At 39.8% G+C, this 12,916-nt stretch overlaps 1 protein-coding gene across 15 annotated transcripts in view; it reads left to right on the top strand.

Moving 5' to 3' along the window:
* Window positions 1–1,418: 1,418 nt before the first annotated feature.
* PDE4DIP (phosphodiesterase 4D interacting protein) overlaps window positions 1,419–12,916 on the top strand; it is a 224,037-nt gene continuing 212,539 nt past the window's right edge. For 10 of the 15 annotated variants that reach the window (XM_060300611.1, XM_060300648.1, XM_060300669.1 and 7 more), the window contains exon 1: window positions 1,420–1,854. In XM_060300611.1, coding sequence (XP_060156594.1) covers window positions 1,622–1,854 — 233 coding nt within the window. In that variant the 5' untranslated portion in view covers window positions 1,420–1,621. Of the gene's footprint in view, window positions 1,855–12,916 lie in introns of all 15 variants that reach the window. The other 5 variants (XM_060300509.1, XM_060300663.1, XM_060300504.1 and 2 more) reach the window with 2 other exon arrangements.

Below are 12,916 nucleotides of genomic sequence, written 5' to 3'. Positions count from 1 at the left end.
TGAGTTAAGAAGAGTTCAGCTTTATTCACACTGAGTTAATCAATAATAGTGACTGGGCTTCTCTGGTGGCCCAGTGGTTGAGAGTCCGCCTGCCGATGCAGGGGACGTGGGTTCGTGCCCCGGTACAGGAAGATCCCACATGCCGCAGAGCGACTGGGCCCGTGAGCCATGGCCGCTGAGCCTGCGAGTCCGGAGCCTGTGCTCCGCAACGGGAGAGGCCACAGCAGTGAGAGGCCCGCGTACCGCAAAAAAAAAAATAATAAAAATAATAGTGACTATTGCCTATGAACCTTGGGATCCATAGTACCCACTACAAAGATAAACCTTCTCCCTTGCAGGTCTTGCAGGTCACAATGGGGTTACCTCCCTATAAACCCATTGTAAGTTGAAAATACCTTAAGTCAAAATGCATTTCTTATACCTAACGTACCAAACATCACAGCTTAGCCTAGCCTACCTTAAATGTGCTCAAAACACTTACATTAGCCTACAGTTAGGCAAAATCATCTCACACAAAGCCTATTTTATAATAAAAAAGTGTTGAATATTTCATGTAATTTATTGAATACTATACAGAAAGTGAAAAACAGACTGGTTGTATGGGTACAGAATGGTTATTAATGTATCTGACTGGGAGCCCAGCATCACCAGGGAGTATTACCCCATATCTCTAGCCCAGGAAAAGATCAAAATTCAAAGCTCTAAATCTGGTTTCTACTGAATGCATATCGCTTTCACACCATGGTAAAGTCGAAAAATTAAGTGGAACCAGTAAGCGGGGGCCTTCTATAGAATAGTGCAGCAGGAGCGTTCTGCTTTGCTGGAGACTCAGCTTCCATTCTTAGAGGACACTTGAATATAAGAAAAGGATTTTCAGAACAAACATTTAGTGGACGATTTATTTGACCTAGGAACTTTTTTTTAACCATGAAAACTCCCTCTGACTTGATGGTGGATACCAAGCTATATATACTTTACTATGAGTTCTTCATGAAAAATGACAATCAGAAAGTCTCAACAGAAAGGAAAACTGAGGTTGTTTAGGAGAAAGGTTTTTACAATAACTAAAAGAAAAATTGAAAGGAAAAGATTTTAAATGAGGGGATAAGGAGGGAAGAGAGGGAAAGGAGGCTAGACAACAACCTGGAGAAGTAATGATTCTGAGGAGAATAATATAAAATATAAGAGGATGACTGATTTGGAGGGTGGAGGACAAAAACCGGGAAAATATGGAGAGAGGGAATGAGAAAAGGAGAAACTTTTTGAGGTTGGAAATTGAGGACGGTGACAATGAATCAGACAGGAAGAAAAAAGAAAGCAGGTCTGGAAATGAAAAGCTCTCCAGGTTGAGGTGGTGGGTGGAGAGAAAACAGGGAGATGACAGAGGGTTAAGAGGCAGCGGCGGGCGTTTGTGCAAGAGGGACCGAAGCAATCTGGGCGGAGCAGGTGGCCGAGGCAGCCGCGGAGGAGGCCTGGTCTTTCCAGGTCTCCACCACGACAGTGGCAACTGGAGTGGATGGTAATCCACGCCCAGAGGATGCGCCCTGGCAGTGCGGGAAGACCTTAGGAAAACCAAGCAAGGACGGTAACTAGGATTGGGCTGTCCAGGCCCGTGAAATTCATGAAGAGGACTGACAGCGGATCCTGCTGCCGCCGCCGCTGCGACTGCGGCCGCTGCTGCCGCGCGTCCAGCCGGGCGCGCCACGCGCCCTACTGGTCCAGGGACACGGCGCGAACCCCACAGTCCTCACGGCAGTCTCCCGGCCGGGAACGACGGCATCCCGAGCCGTCCGGGAGCTGGGCAGCCGCGGCCGAGGAGGAAGAGGCAGCCGCGGCAGCCGCACCCTGGATGAGGTGAGAGCGGCGCGGGAGCCCCGGAGGCTGCAGACCGCACCGGGAGTGGCGGCGCCCTTTGCGCTGGTTAGGAGAACCGCTTTCGGTGCTGGGACCCACGGGCTGCAGCCCCGAGCGCTTGGGAGGGGTTGGCACAGGGTGACATTAGCTTGGAGCAAGTTGGAGGGCACGGCTGGGGACAGGGGGGTGATGGGGCTGGTGGCGGGGACAGGTCGGGGAGAGACAGTAGGGAGTTGCCTAGAAATACAGGTGTGGAGCTGGATTGTACCGGACTAAAGCTTAGGAAACCCAGTCTCTCCCCAAGGTCCTTGCTTAACGTGTAGTCAACGGCTTTGTTGGTAGAGGTGAGATGGAAGGCCATGCCGGTTGGGTCGAGTCAAAGGAGAGATGAACACATGATTCAGAAGGCCGTGCCAGGTTGGAAGCGCTAAGAATGGTAAAGAAGATAAAGGACCAGGAAATGTGTGTGGGTGTACAGTTGAAAGAGTACCCACTGCCTTATCTTATCCTTTTTTCCCCTCCCAATCTTAGATACAGACAGCAGGGTTGGGGTTGGTTCTTTCCTAGGCTACCTCTCTTCTCCTGCAGAGCTGGAGCCTTGCCTGTTGGCTGGATGACGCCCAGCAGGATGAGCCCCACCTAAACCCAGTCACTTCCGTTGCTCTGGCTTGGAAGACCAGACAAATTAGGCCCAAATTTTCTTCATGTAGCAGCAGCAGGATGAACGTCTGCCATACATACTATTTCTTTGGAGAAGAGACAGATTGTGCTGCTGACTTTTGGAAATAAACGTTTCCTTGTCAGAGCATCTTTAGCTTATTCTTTTCTGCGTAACTAGCACTCATAAATCAAACTACAAGGCAATAGTGGTTTCAGTATCTAAGCTGCCATTAACTAAACTGGGATCTGAAAAAAGTTTCTTCATTTCTCTAGGCCTGTCTCCTATGCATAAAATCAGGAGTTGTGTCTTCTGAGTATTAATTACAGAACCAAATGTTAATGGGATCTGTATTTTGTGCTCAAGACTATGTTTTATTTGTGAATGAGGAAACTTAATTTATTCACAGGCAATTGTATTTATTCATCACACTGTCCACTGTTTAGCTGAGAAAACTGAGTCAGACTATTCAGTTAACAGTACTTAAAGGAATCACATTTCTGTTAAGAAACTCATGATAAATTATTGCTTTTAAGAAGGAATGAAGCAAGAAGTATTCATTATTTGATTTTTTTATAAAGTGGAATTTTAGCCCAAACATAATTGCTTTTTTAAACATGTGTATCTATGGTGTGTTGAATATTTTTCACAGATTACTTTGAAATTTTTTTAAAGGCTGAAACAAAAAAAATTAATCTGAATATATATTTATAAGTTAAAGTTTCTTAACTACTTTATATATACTGGGGTGAACTCTTTTCATCAAAAGAAGCATTACCATTGCAAAATTTTAAATGTATCATGACTCCTTATCCTAAAGATGTGATTTTTCTTATTGTCTTTGGTAACAAAAAGTTTGTGGTGTTAGAATTAGTTCTCTAAATTGTGGTTTAATTGTTAAAATAGAAGGTATATGCTTTCATTATTTCCTTAATAATTATTCATCTGACATGTCTCTACATTCATCTTAGTTGATGTGATGAGGCTTGAAATGTTTTTAAACATTTCAGGAATACTTAAATGAAACAGTGTCAGAAACTTCACTGAGGTTGGTGCTACTCTGACCCTCATTTAAAAATCAGTTCTCTAGGAATGTGCAACATACTTTTAAAAACATACCTGTCTTGGACTTCACTGGTGGCGCAGTGGTTAAGAATCTCCCTGCCGGGCTTCCCTGGTGGCGCAGTGGTTGAGAGTCCGCCTGCCGATGCAGGGGACGTGGGTTCGTGCCCCGGTCCGGGAAGATCCCACATGCCGCGGAGCGGCTGGGCCCGTAAGCCATGGCCACTGAGCCTGCGCGTCTGGAGCCTGTGCTCCGCAACGGGAGAGGCCACAACAGTGAGAGGCCCATGTACCGCAAAAAAAAAACCCAAAAAATCAAAAAAGAATCTCCCTGCCAATGCACGCGACTTGGGTTCAAGCCCTGGTCCGGGAAGATCCCACATGCCGCGGAGCAACTGAGCCCATGCGCCACAAATACTGAGCCTGCGCTCTAGGGCCCGCGTGCTGCAACTACTGAAGCCCACCCACCTAGAGCCCTTGCTCCGCAACAAACAGAAGCCATCGCAATGAGAAGCCCGTGCGCCGCAACTAGAGAAAGCCCACACGCAGCAACGAAGACCCAAAAAACAAAATTAAAAAAAAACCCCAAAACCAAGCAAACAAACAAAAACTACTCCATATTAAAAACAACAACAAAAAACAACAACCTGTCTTAGCTATAGTACTAGTACTAGAGGTTTATGAGTATTAGAGGCTTGCACTTGGGAAGGAGTGTCTTTGGTATCCAATTTTCTAACTCCTAATAAACTAAAAATGGAAATAAGCAGCTCATTTTAATTCAGTATTTTTTTTGTTTTGTTTTTTTTAATCAAGCAATGATGGTGGAGGCCAGTGCAAAACTGGATGCAAAACTACCCTCAGGTAGTTGAGAATCTATAGTTCTAAACTCTGCTCACCTAACTACAGTATGGAAAAAGGGCTATAACTGTAAGATGGATTGTGGAAATAAAAAATAAATAAATACAAGACTACTATATAAACCTAGAATGGCAAATTACTAATTTATAATGAGGAGTCATCTTAGGGAACTAGACTCTCATTTTTAATTTAAGTGAGGTCTCTTGGCATACTTGCCACATTTGGAAGCCAAATTATAATCAAAAGGTTGTTTGTGAAACTTGAATTTAGAATAAGGAGAATTAATCAGGGAATTCTAAATTTAAAAAAAAAGTAATAGCTTCAAACAGAGTATCAAAGGATACAGATGGGTTCTTTCTTCCCTGGATGGTGAGTGGCATTAATGATCAACCTCTCTTCTCATGCGCACCTTCTTTTATTTGCTGACATGTTATTTCTTCAGGTAGTGGTCTGTTTGGCTTGGGAATCTTTATGTCTGTTTCAAGTGTCTGCATATTTCTTCTCTGAACCAGTTTGTCTTCATTGTAAAGTTTAAATTCCAAATGGCAAGCTTACTTTCCTTAGGCAAAATTCATGATGGGGGTATAGGGAAGTGGGGCTGGGGGACCTTGTTTTAGCCCCTACATGCTGGTAATATGAACCACGTGGTTAATGGTAACTGGATACGGCACTAAGAGGCAGAGGATCAGAGAGGGCTTCACACACACAGGAGATGAACTTTTTCTGGCCTAACAAGATAATGAAGCCAGGGTTGGATGGGAAGTAAATTTTATTTTATTTATTTATTTATTTTAACATCTTTATTGGAGTATAATTGCTTTACAATGGCGACTTAGCTTCTGCTGTATAACAAAGTGAATCAGCTATATATATACATACATCCCTATATCTCCTCCCTCTTGTGTCTCCGTCCCACCCTCCCTATCCCACCCACTAGGGGGTCACAAAGCACCGAGCTGATCTCCCTGTGCTATGTGGCTGCTTCCCACTAGCTATCCATTTTACATTTGGTAGTGTATCTATGTCCATGCCACTCTCTTAGGAAGTAAATTTTAGCAGAGGGATATGAGCAAAATGTATGGCCCTGGGAAAATGCCTTATTGAAATGAGACGCATGCTGTGATAGAACTTTTCTATGAGGATTTCATTCAAAGGTTTTCCTCTTTCAAGTATACAACTATTTAAAAAGAGGAATTAAGTGAGTTGCCAGATTATGGCAATGTGCCTCAATGGGCACTTGTGAAGCCTAGCAGATTGCACATTCTAGGTGGATAGCCTGGAACCAGCAGGCAACTATTGGAGGTTGGGGGTGGTGGGAAATCACGTCAAAGAAGGATCAGTATAGTTCTAACATCAAACTTCAACCATTGTGTCTCTTTAGCCATCTCTCTTTTTGTTATTTACTTCTTTCTTACTGCTTTATTGAGATGTAATTGACATACAGTAAACTGGGCAAATTTAAAATGTACAATTTGAAAAGTCTCAATATGTGTATCAATACATACCTGTGAAATCATCACACGTCCATCATCCTATAAAGTTTCCTTCTGCCCTTTTAAAATCCCTCCCTTCAGTCTCATCTTGCCCCAGTAACACAGGCAACCACTGGTCCTTTTGTCACTACATGATAGTTTGCTTTTTCTAGAATTTTATATAAATGGGATTATACAGCATGAACTCTTTGTTTTTGCCTCGCTTCTTTCACTCAGCTTAGTTATTTTAAGATTTATCCATACTGTTGTGGCTATCAATAGTTCATTTTCTTTCATTGCTGAGTAGTATTACATTGTATGGTTATACTACATTTAGTTTATTCATTCACCAGCTGTTGGGTTGCTTCCAGTTTTATGGCTATTACAGATAAAGCTGCTGTGAATATTCGTGTACAGGTCTTTGTGTGTACATATGCTTTCATTTCTCTTGGGTGAATTTCTAGGAGCAGAACAGTAGGCATATGTTTAACTTCTTAGAAAATTGCCAAAATCTTGGTCAAAGGGATTTTACCTTTTACATTCCCAGCAGAGATGTATGAAGGTCCCTATTTCTCCACATCCTTGCTGACATTTGTTACTGTCTTTTTTTATGATAGCCATTCTAGTGAGTGTGAAATGGTATCTTATTATGATTTTGATTTGCAATTCCCATTGACTACATATATTGAACACCTTTTCATGTGCTTTATTAACATCTGTATATTTTTGGTGAAGTGTTTGTTGAAATTTTTGGCCCATTTTTTGTGGAGTTGTTTGCTTTTTTATTGTTAAATCTAAGAGTTCTTTATTCTAAATACAAGTTTTTATTATATATGTACTTTGTAACTATTTTCTCCCAATCTACAGTTTGTCTTTTCATTTTAGTAACAGTATCTTTTGAAGGCCAGAAGTTTTTAAAATTCTGTAAAATAAGTCCAAACTATCAAATGTTTTTTAAAGGATTTTGCTTCTAATGTTACATTTAAGACACTGTTACTTAACCCAAGGTCACAAAAATATTTTCCTATGTTTTCTTTTTCTTTTTTTTTACATCTTTATTCGAGTATAATTGCTTTACAATGCTGTGTTAGTTTCTGCTTTATAAGAAACTGAATGAGTTATACATATACATATGTTCTCATATCTCTTCCCTCTTGTGTCTACCTCCCTCCCACCCTCCATATCCCACCCCTCTAGGTGGTCACAAAGCACCGAGCTGATCTCCCTATGCTATGCGGTTGCTTCCCACTAGGTATCTATTTTACGTTTGGTACTGTATATATGTCCATGCCACTCTCCCACTTTGTCACTGCTTACCCTTCCCCCTCCCAATATCCTCAAGTCCATTCTCTAGTAGGTCTGTGTCTTTATTCCTGTCTTACCCCTACATTCTTCATGACATTATTGTTTTCTTAAATTCCATATATATGTGTTAGCATATGGTATTTGTCTTTCTCTTTCTGACTTACTTCACTCTGTATGACAGACTCTAGGTCCATCCACCTCATTACAAATAGCTCAATTTCGTTTCTTTTTATGGCTGAGTAATATTCCATTGTATATGTGTGCCACATCTTCTTTATCCATTCATCCGATGATGGACACTTAGGTTGTTTCCATCTCCTGGCTATTGTAAATAGAGCTGCAGTGAATATTTTGGTACATGACTCTTTTTGAATTATGGTTTTCTCAGGGTATATGCCCAGTAGTGGGATTGCTAGGTCGTATGGTGGTTCTATTTGTAGTTTTTTAAGTAACCTCCATACTGTTCTCCATAGTGGCTGTATCAATTAACATTCCCACCAACAGTGCAAGAGGGTTCCCTTTTCTCCACACCCTCTCCAGCATTTGTTGTTTCTAGATTTTTTGATGATGGCCATTCTGAATGGTGTGAGATGATATCTGATGGTAGTTTTGATTTGCATTTCTCTAATTATTAGTGATGTTGAGCATTCTTTCATGTGTTTGTTGGCAGTCTGTATATCTTCTTTGGAGAAATGTCTATTTAGGTCTTCTGCCCATTTTTGGATTTGGTTGTTTGATTTTTTGTTATTGAGCTGCATGAGCTGGTTGTAACTTTTGGAGCTTAATCCTTTGTCAGTTGCTTCATTTGCAATTATTTTCTCCCATTCTGAGGGTTGTCTTTTGGTCTTGTTTATAGTTTCCTTTGCTGTGCAAAAGCTTTGCAGTTTCATTAGGTCCCATTTGTTTATTTTTGTTTTTATTTCCATTACTCTAGGAGGTGGGTCAAAAAGGATCTTGCTGTGATTTATGTCATACAGTGTTCTGCCTAGGTTTTCCTCTAAGAGTTTGATAGTTTCTGGCCTTACATTTAAGTTTTCAATCCATTTTGAGCTTATTTTTGTATATGGTGTTAGGGAGTGATCTAATCTCATACTGTTACATTTAGCTGTCCATTTTTCCCAGCACCACTTATTGAAGAGGCTGTCCCTTCTCCACTGTACATTCCTGCCTCCTTTATCAAAGATAAGGTGACCATATGTGCATGGGTTTATCTCTGGGCTTTCTATCCTGTTGCATTGATCTATATTTCTGTTTTTGTGCCAGTACCATACTGTCTTGATTACTGTAGCTTTGTAGTATAGTTTGAAGTCAGGGGGCCTGATTCCTCCAGCTCTGTTTTTCGTTCTCAAGATTGCTTTGGCTATTCGGGGTCTTTTGTGTTTCCATACAAATTGTGAAATTTTTTGTTCTAGTTCTGTGAAAAATGCCAGTGGTAGTTTGATACGGATTGCATTGAATCTATAGATTGCTTTGGGTAGTAGAGTCATTTTCACAATGTTGATTCTTCCAATCCAAGAACATGGTATATCTCTCCATCTATTTGTATCATCCTTAATTTCTTTCATCAGTGTCTTACAATTTTCTGCATACAGGTCTTTTGTCTCCTTAGGTAGGTTTATTCCTAGATATTTTATTCTTTTTGTTGCAATGGTAAATGGGAGTGTTTTCTTGATTTCACTTTCAGATTTTTCATCCTTAGTGTATAGGAATGCCAGAGATTTCTGTGCATTAATTTTGTATCCTGCTACTTTACCAAATTCATTGATTAGCTCTAGTAGTTTTCTAGTAGCATCTTTAGGATTCTCTATGTATAGTATCATGTCATCTGCAAACAGTGACAGCTTTACTTCTTCTTTTCTGATTTGGATTCCTTTTATTTCCTTTTCTTCTCTGATTTCTGTGGCTAAAACTTCCAAAACTATGTTGAATAAGAGTGATGAGAGTGGGCAAACTTGTGTTGTTCCTGATCTTAGTGGAAATGCTTTCAGTTTTTCACCATTGAGGACGATGTTGGCTGTGGGTTTGTCATATATGGCCTTTATTATGTTGAGGAGAGTTCCCTCTATGCCTACTTTCTGCAGGGTTTTTATCATAAATGGGTGTTGAATTTTGTCAAAAGCTTTCTCTGCATCTATTGAGATGATCATATGGTTTTCTCCTTCAGTTTGTTAATATGGTGTGTCACACTGATCGATTTCTGTATATTGAAGAATCCTTGCATTCCTGGAATAACCCCCATTTGATCATGGTGTATGATCCTTTTAATGTGCTGTTGGATTTTGTTTGCTAGTATTTTGTTGAGGATTTTTGCATCTATGTTCATCAGTGATATTGGCCTGTAGTTTTCTTTCTTTGAGACATCCTTGTCTGGTTTTGGTAACAGGGTGATAGTGGCCTTGTAGAATGAGTTTGGGAGTTTTCCTCCCTCTGCTATATTTTGGAAGAGTTTGAGAAGGATAGGTGTTAGCTCTTCTCTACATGTTTGATAGAATTCGCCTGTGAAGCCATCTGGTCCTGGACTTTTGTTTGTTGGAAGACTTTAATCACAGTTTAAATTTCAGTGCTTGTGATTGGTCTGTTCATATTTTCTGTTTCTTCCTGATTCAGTCTTGGCAGTTGTGCATTTCTAAGAATATGTCCATTTCTTCCAGGTTGTCCATTTTATTGGCATAGAGTTGCTTGTAGTAATCTCTCGTGATCTTTTGTATTTCTGCAGTGTCAGTTGTTCCTTCTCCTTTTTCATTTCTAATTCTATTGATTTGAGTCTTCTCCCTTTTTTTCTTGATGAGTCTGGCTAATGGTTTATCAATTTTGTTTATCTTCTCAAAGAACCAGCTTTTAGTTTTATTGATCTTTGCTATCGTTTCCTTCATTTCTTTTTCATTTATTTCTGATCTGATCTTTATGATTTCTTTCCTTCTGCTAACTTTGGGGTATTTTTGTTCTTCTTTCTCTAATTGCTTTAGGTGCAAGGTTAGGTTGTTTCTTCAAGATGTTTCCTGTTTCTTTAGGTAGGATTGTATTGCTATAAACTTCCCTCTTAGAACTGCTTTAGCTGCATCCCATAGGTTTTTGGTCGTCGTGTCTCCATTGTCATTTGTTTCTAGGTATTTTTTGATTTCCTCTTTGATTTCTTCAGAGATCACTTCGTTATTAAGTAGTGTATTGTTTAGCCTCCATGTGTTTGTATTTTTTACAGATCTTTTCCTGTAATTGATATCTAGTCTCATAGCGTTGTGGTCGGAAAAGATACTTGATACAATTTCAATTTTCTTAAATTTACCAAGGCTTGATTTGTGACCCAAGATAGGATCTATCCTGGAGAATGTTCCAGGAGCACTTGAGAAAAATGTGTATTTTGTTGTTTTTGGATAGAATTTCTTATAAATATCAATTAAGTCCATCTTGTTTAATGTATCATTTAAAGCTTGTGTTTCCTTATTTATTTTCATTTTGGATGATCTGTCCATTGGTGAAAGTGGGGTGTTAAAGTCCCCTACTATGAACATGTTACTGTTGATTTCCCCTTTTATGGCTGTTAGTATTTGCCTTATGTATTGAGGTGCTCCTATGTTGGGTGCCTAAATATTTACAATTGTTATATCTTCTTCTTGGATCAATCCCTTGATCATTATGTAGTGTCCTTCTTTGCTCTTCTTTATTTTAAAGTCTCTTATGTCTGATATGAGAATTGCTACTCCAGCTTTCTTTTGTTTTCCATTTGAATGGAATAACTTTTTCCATCCCCTCACTTTCAGTCTGCATGTGTGTCTATGTTCGAAGTGGGTCTCTTGTAGACAGCATATATATGGGTCTTGTTTTTGTATCCATTCAGCAATCTGTGTCTTTTGGTGGGAGCATTTAATCCATTTACATTTAAGGTAATAATCGATATGTATGTTCCCATTCCCGTTTTCTTAATTGTTTTGCGTTTGTTATTATAGGTCTTTTCCTTCTCTTGTGTTTCTTGCCTAGAGAAGATCCTTTAGCATTTGTTGTAAAGCTGGTTTGGTAGTGCTGAACTCTCTCAACTTTTGCTTGTCTGTAAAGGTTTTAATTTCTCCATCAAATCTGAATGAGATCCTTGCTGGTTAGAGTAATCTTGGTTGTAGGTTTTTCTCCTTCATCACTTTAAATATGTCCTGCCAGTCCCTTCTGGCTTGCAGAGTTTCTGGTGAAAGATCAGCTGTTAACCTTATGGGGATTCCCTTGTGTGTTATTTTTCCCTTGTTGCTTTTAATATGTTTTCTTTGTATTTAATTTTTGACAGTTTGATTAATATGTGTCTTGGCGTGTTTCTCCTTAGATTTATCCTGTATGGGACTCTCTGTGCCTCCTGGACTTGATTAACTATTTCCTTTCCCATATTAGGGAAGTTTTCAAGTATAATGTCTTCAAATATTTTCTCAGTCCCTTTCTTTTTCTCTTCTTCTTCTGGGACCCCTATAATTCGAATGTTGGTGCATTTAATGTTGTCCCAGAGGTCTCTGAGACTGTCCTCAGTTCTTTTCATTCTTTTTTCTTTATTTTTATCTGCAGTATTTATTTCCACTATTTTATATTCCAGCTCACTTATCCGTTCTTCTGCCTCAGTTATTCTGCTATTGATCCCTTTTAGAGTATTTTAATTTCATTTATTGTGTTGTTCATCATTGCTTGTTTCATCTTTAGTTCTTCTAGGTCTTTGTTAAATGTTTCTTGTATTTTCTCTATTCTTTTCCCACGATTTTGGATCATCTTTACTATCATTATTCTGAATTCTTTTTCAGGTAGACTGCCTATTTCCTCTTCATTTGTTAGGTCTGGTGGGTTTTTATCTTGCTCCTTCATCTGCTGTGTGTTTTTCTGTCTTCTCATTTTGCTTATCTTTCTGTGTTTGGGGTCTCCTTTTTGCAGGCTGCAGGTTCGCAGTTCCTGTTGTTTTTGGTGTCTGTCTCCAGTGGCTAAAGTTGCTTCAGTGTGTTGTGTAGGCTTCCTGGTGGAGGGGACTAGTGCCTGTGTTCTGGTGTATGAGGCTGGATCTTGTTTTTCTGGTGGGCAGGTCCTCGTCTGGTGGTGTGTTTTTGGGGTGTCTGTGGACTTATTATGATTTTAGGCAGCCTCTCTGCTAATGGGTTGGGTTGTGTTCCTGTCTTGCTAGTTGTTTGGCATAGGGTGTCCAGCACTGTAGCTTGCTGGTCATTGAGTGAAGCTGGGTGTTGGTGTTGAGATGGAGATCTCTGGGAGATTTTCGCCATTTGATATTATGTGGAGCTGGGAGGTCTCTTGTGGACCAGTGTCCTGAAGTTGGCTCTCCCACCTCAGAGGCACAACACTGACTCCTGGCTGCAGCACCAAGAGCCTTTCATCCACACGGCTCAGAATAAAAGGGAGAAAAAGTAGAAAGAAAGAAAAGGATAAAAGAAAATAAAATAAAGGTAAAATAAAATAAATTTATTAAAATAAAAAAATAGTTATTATGAAAAAAAAATTTTTTAAGTAAAAAAGAAAACAAAAATGGACGGATAGAGCCCTAGGACTAATGGTGAAAGCAAAGCTATGCAGACAAAATCTCACACAGAAGCATACACATACACACTCACAAAAAGAGGAAATGGGGAAAAAATAATAAATCTTGCTGTCAAAGTCCACCTCCTCAATTTAGGATGATTCATTGTCTATTCAGGTATTCCACAGATGCAGAGTACATCAAGTTGATTGTGGAGAT

Source organism: Globicephala melas, chromosome 1 (assembly GCF_963455315.2).
Source record: "Globicephala melas chromosome 1, mGloMel1.2, whole genome shotgun sequence".
Classification (NCBI taxonomy): Eukaryota; Metazoa; Chordata; class Mammalia; order Artiodactyla; family Delphinidae; genus Globicephala; species Globicephala melas.
This window is presented reverse-complemented; position numbering and strand designations above follow the sequence as displayed.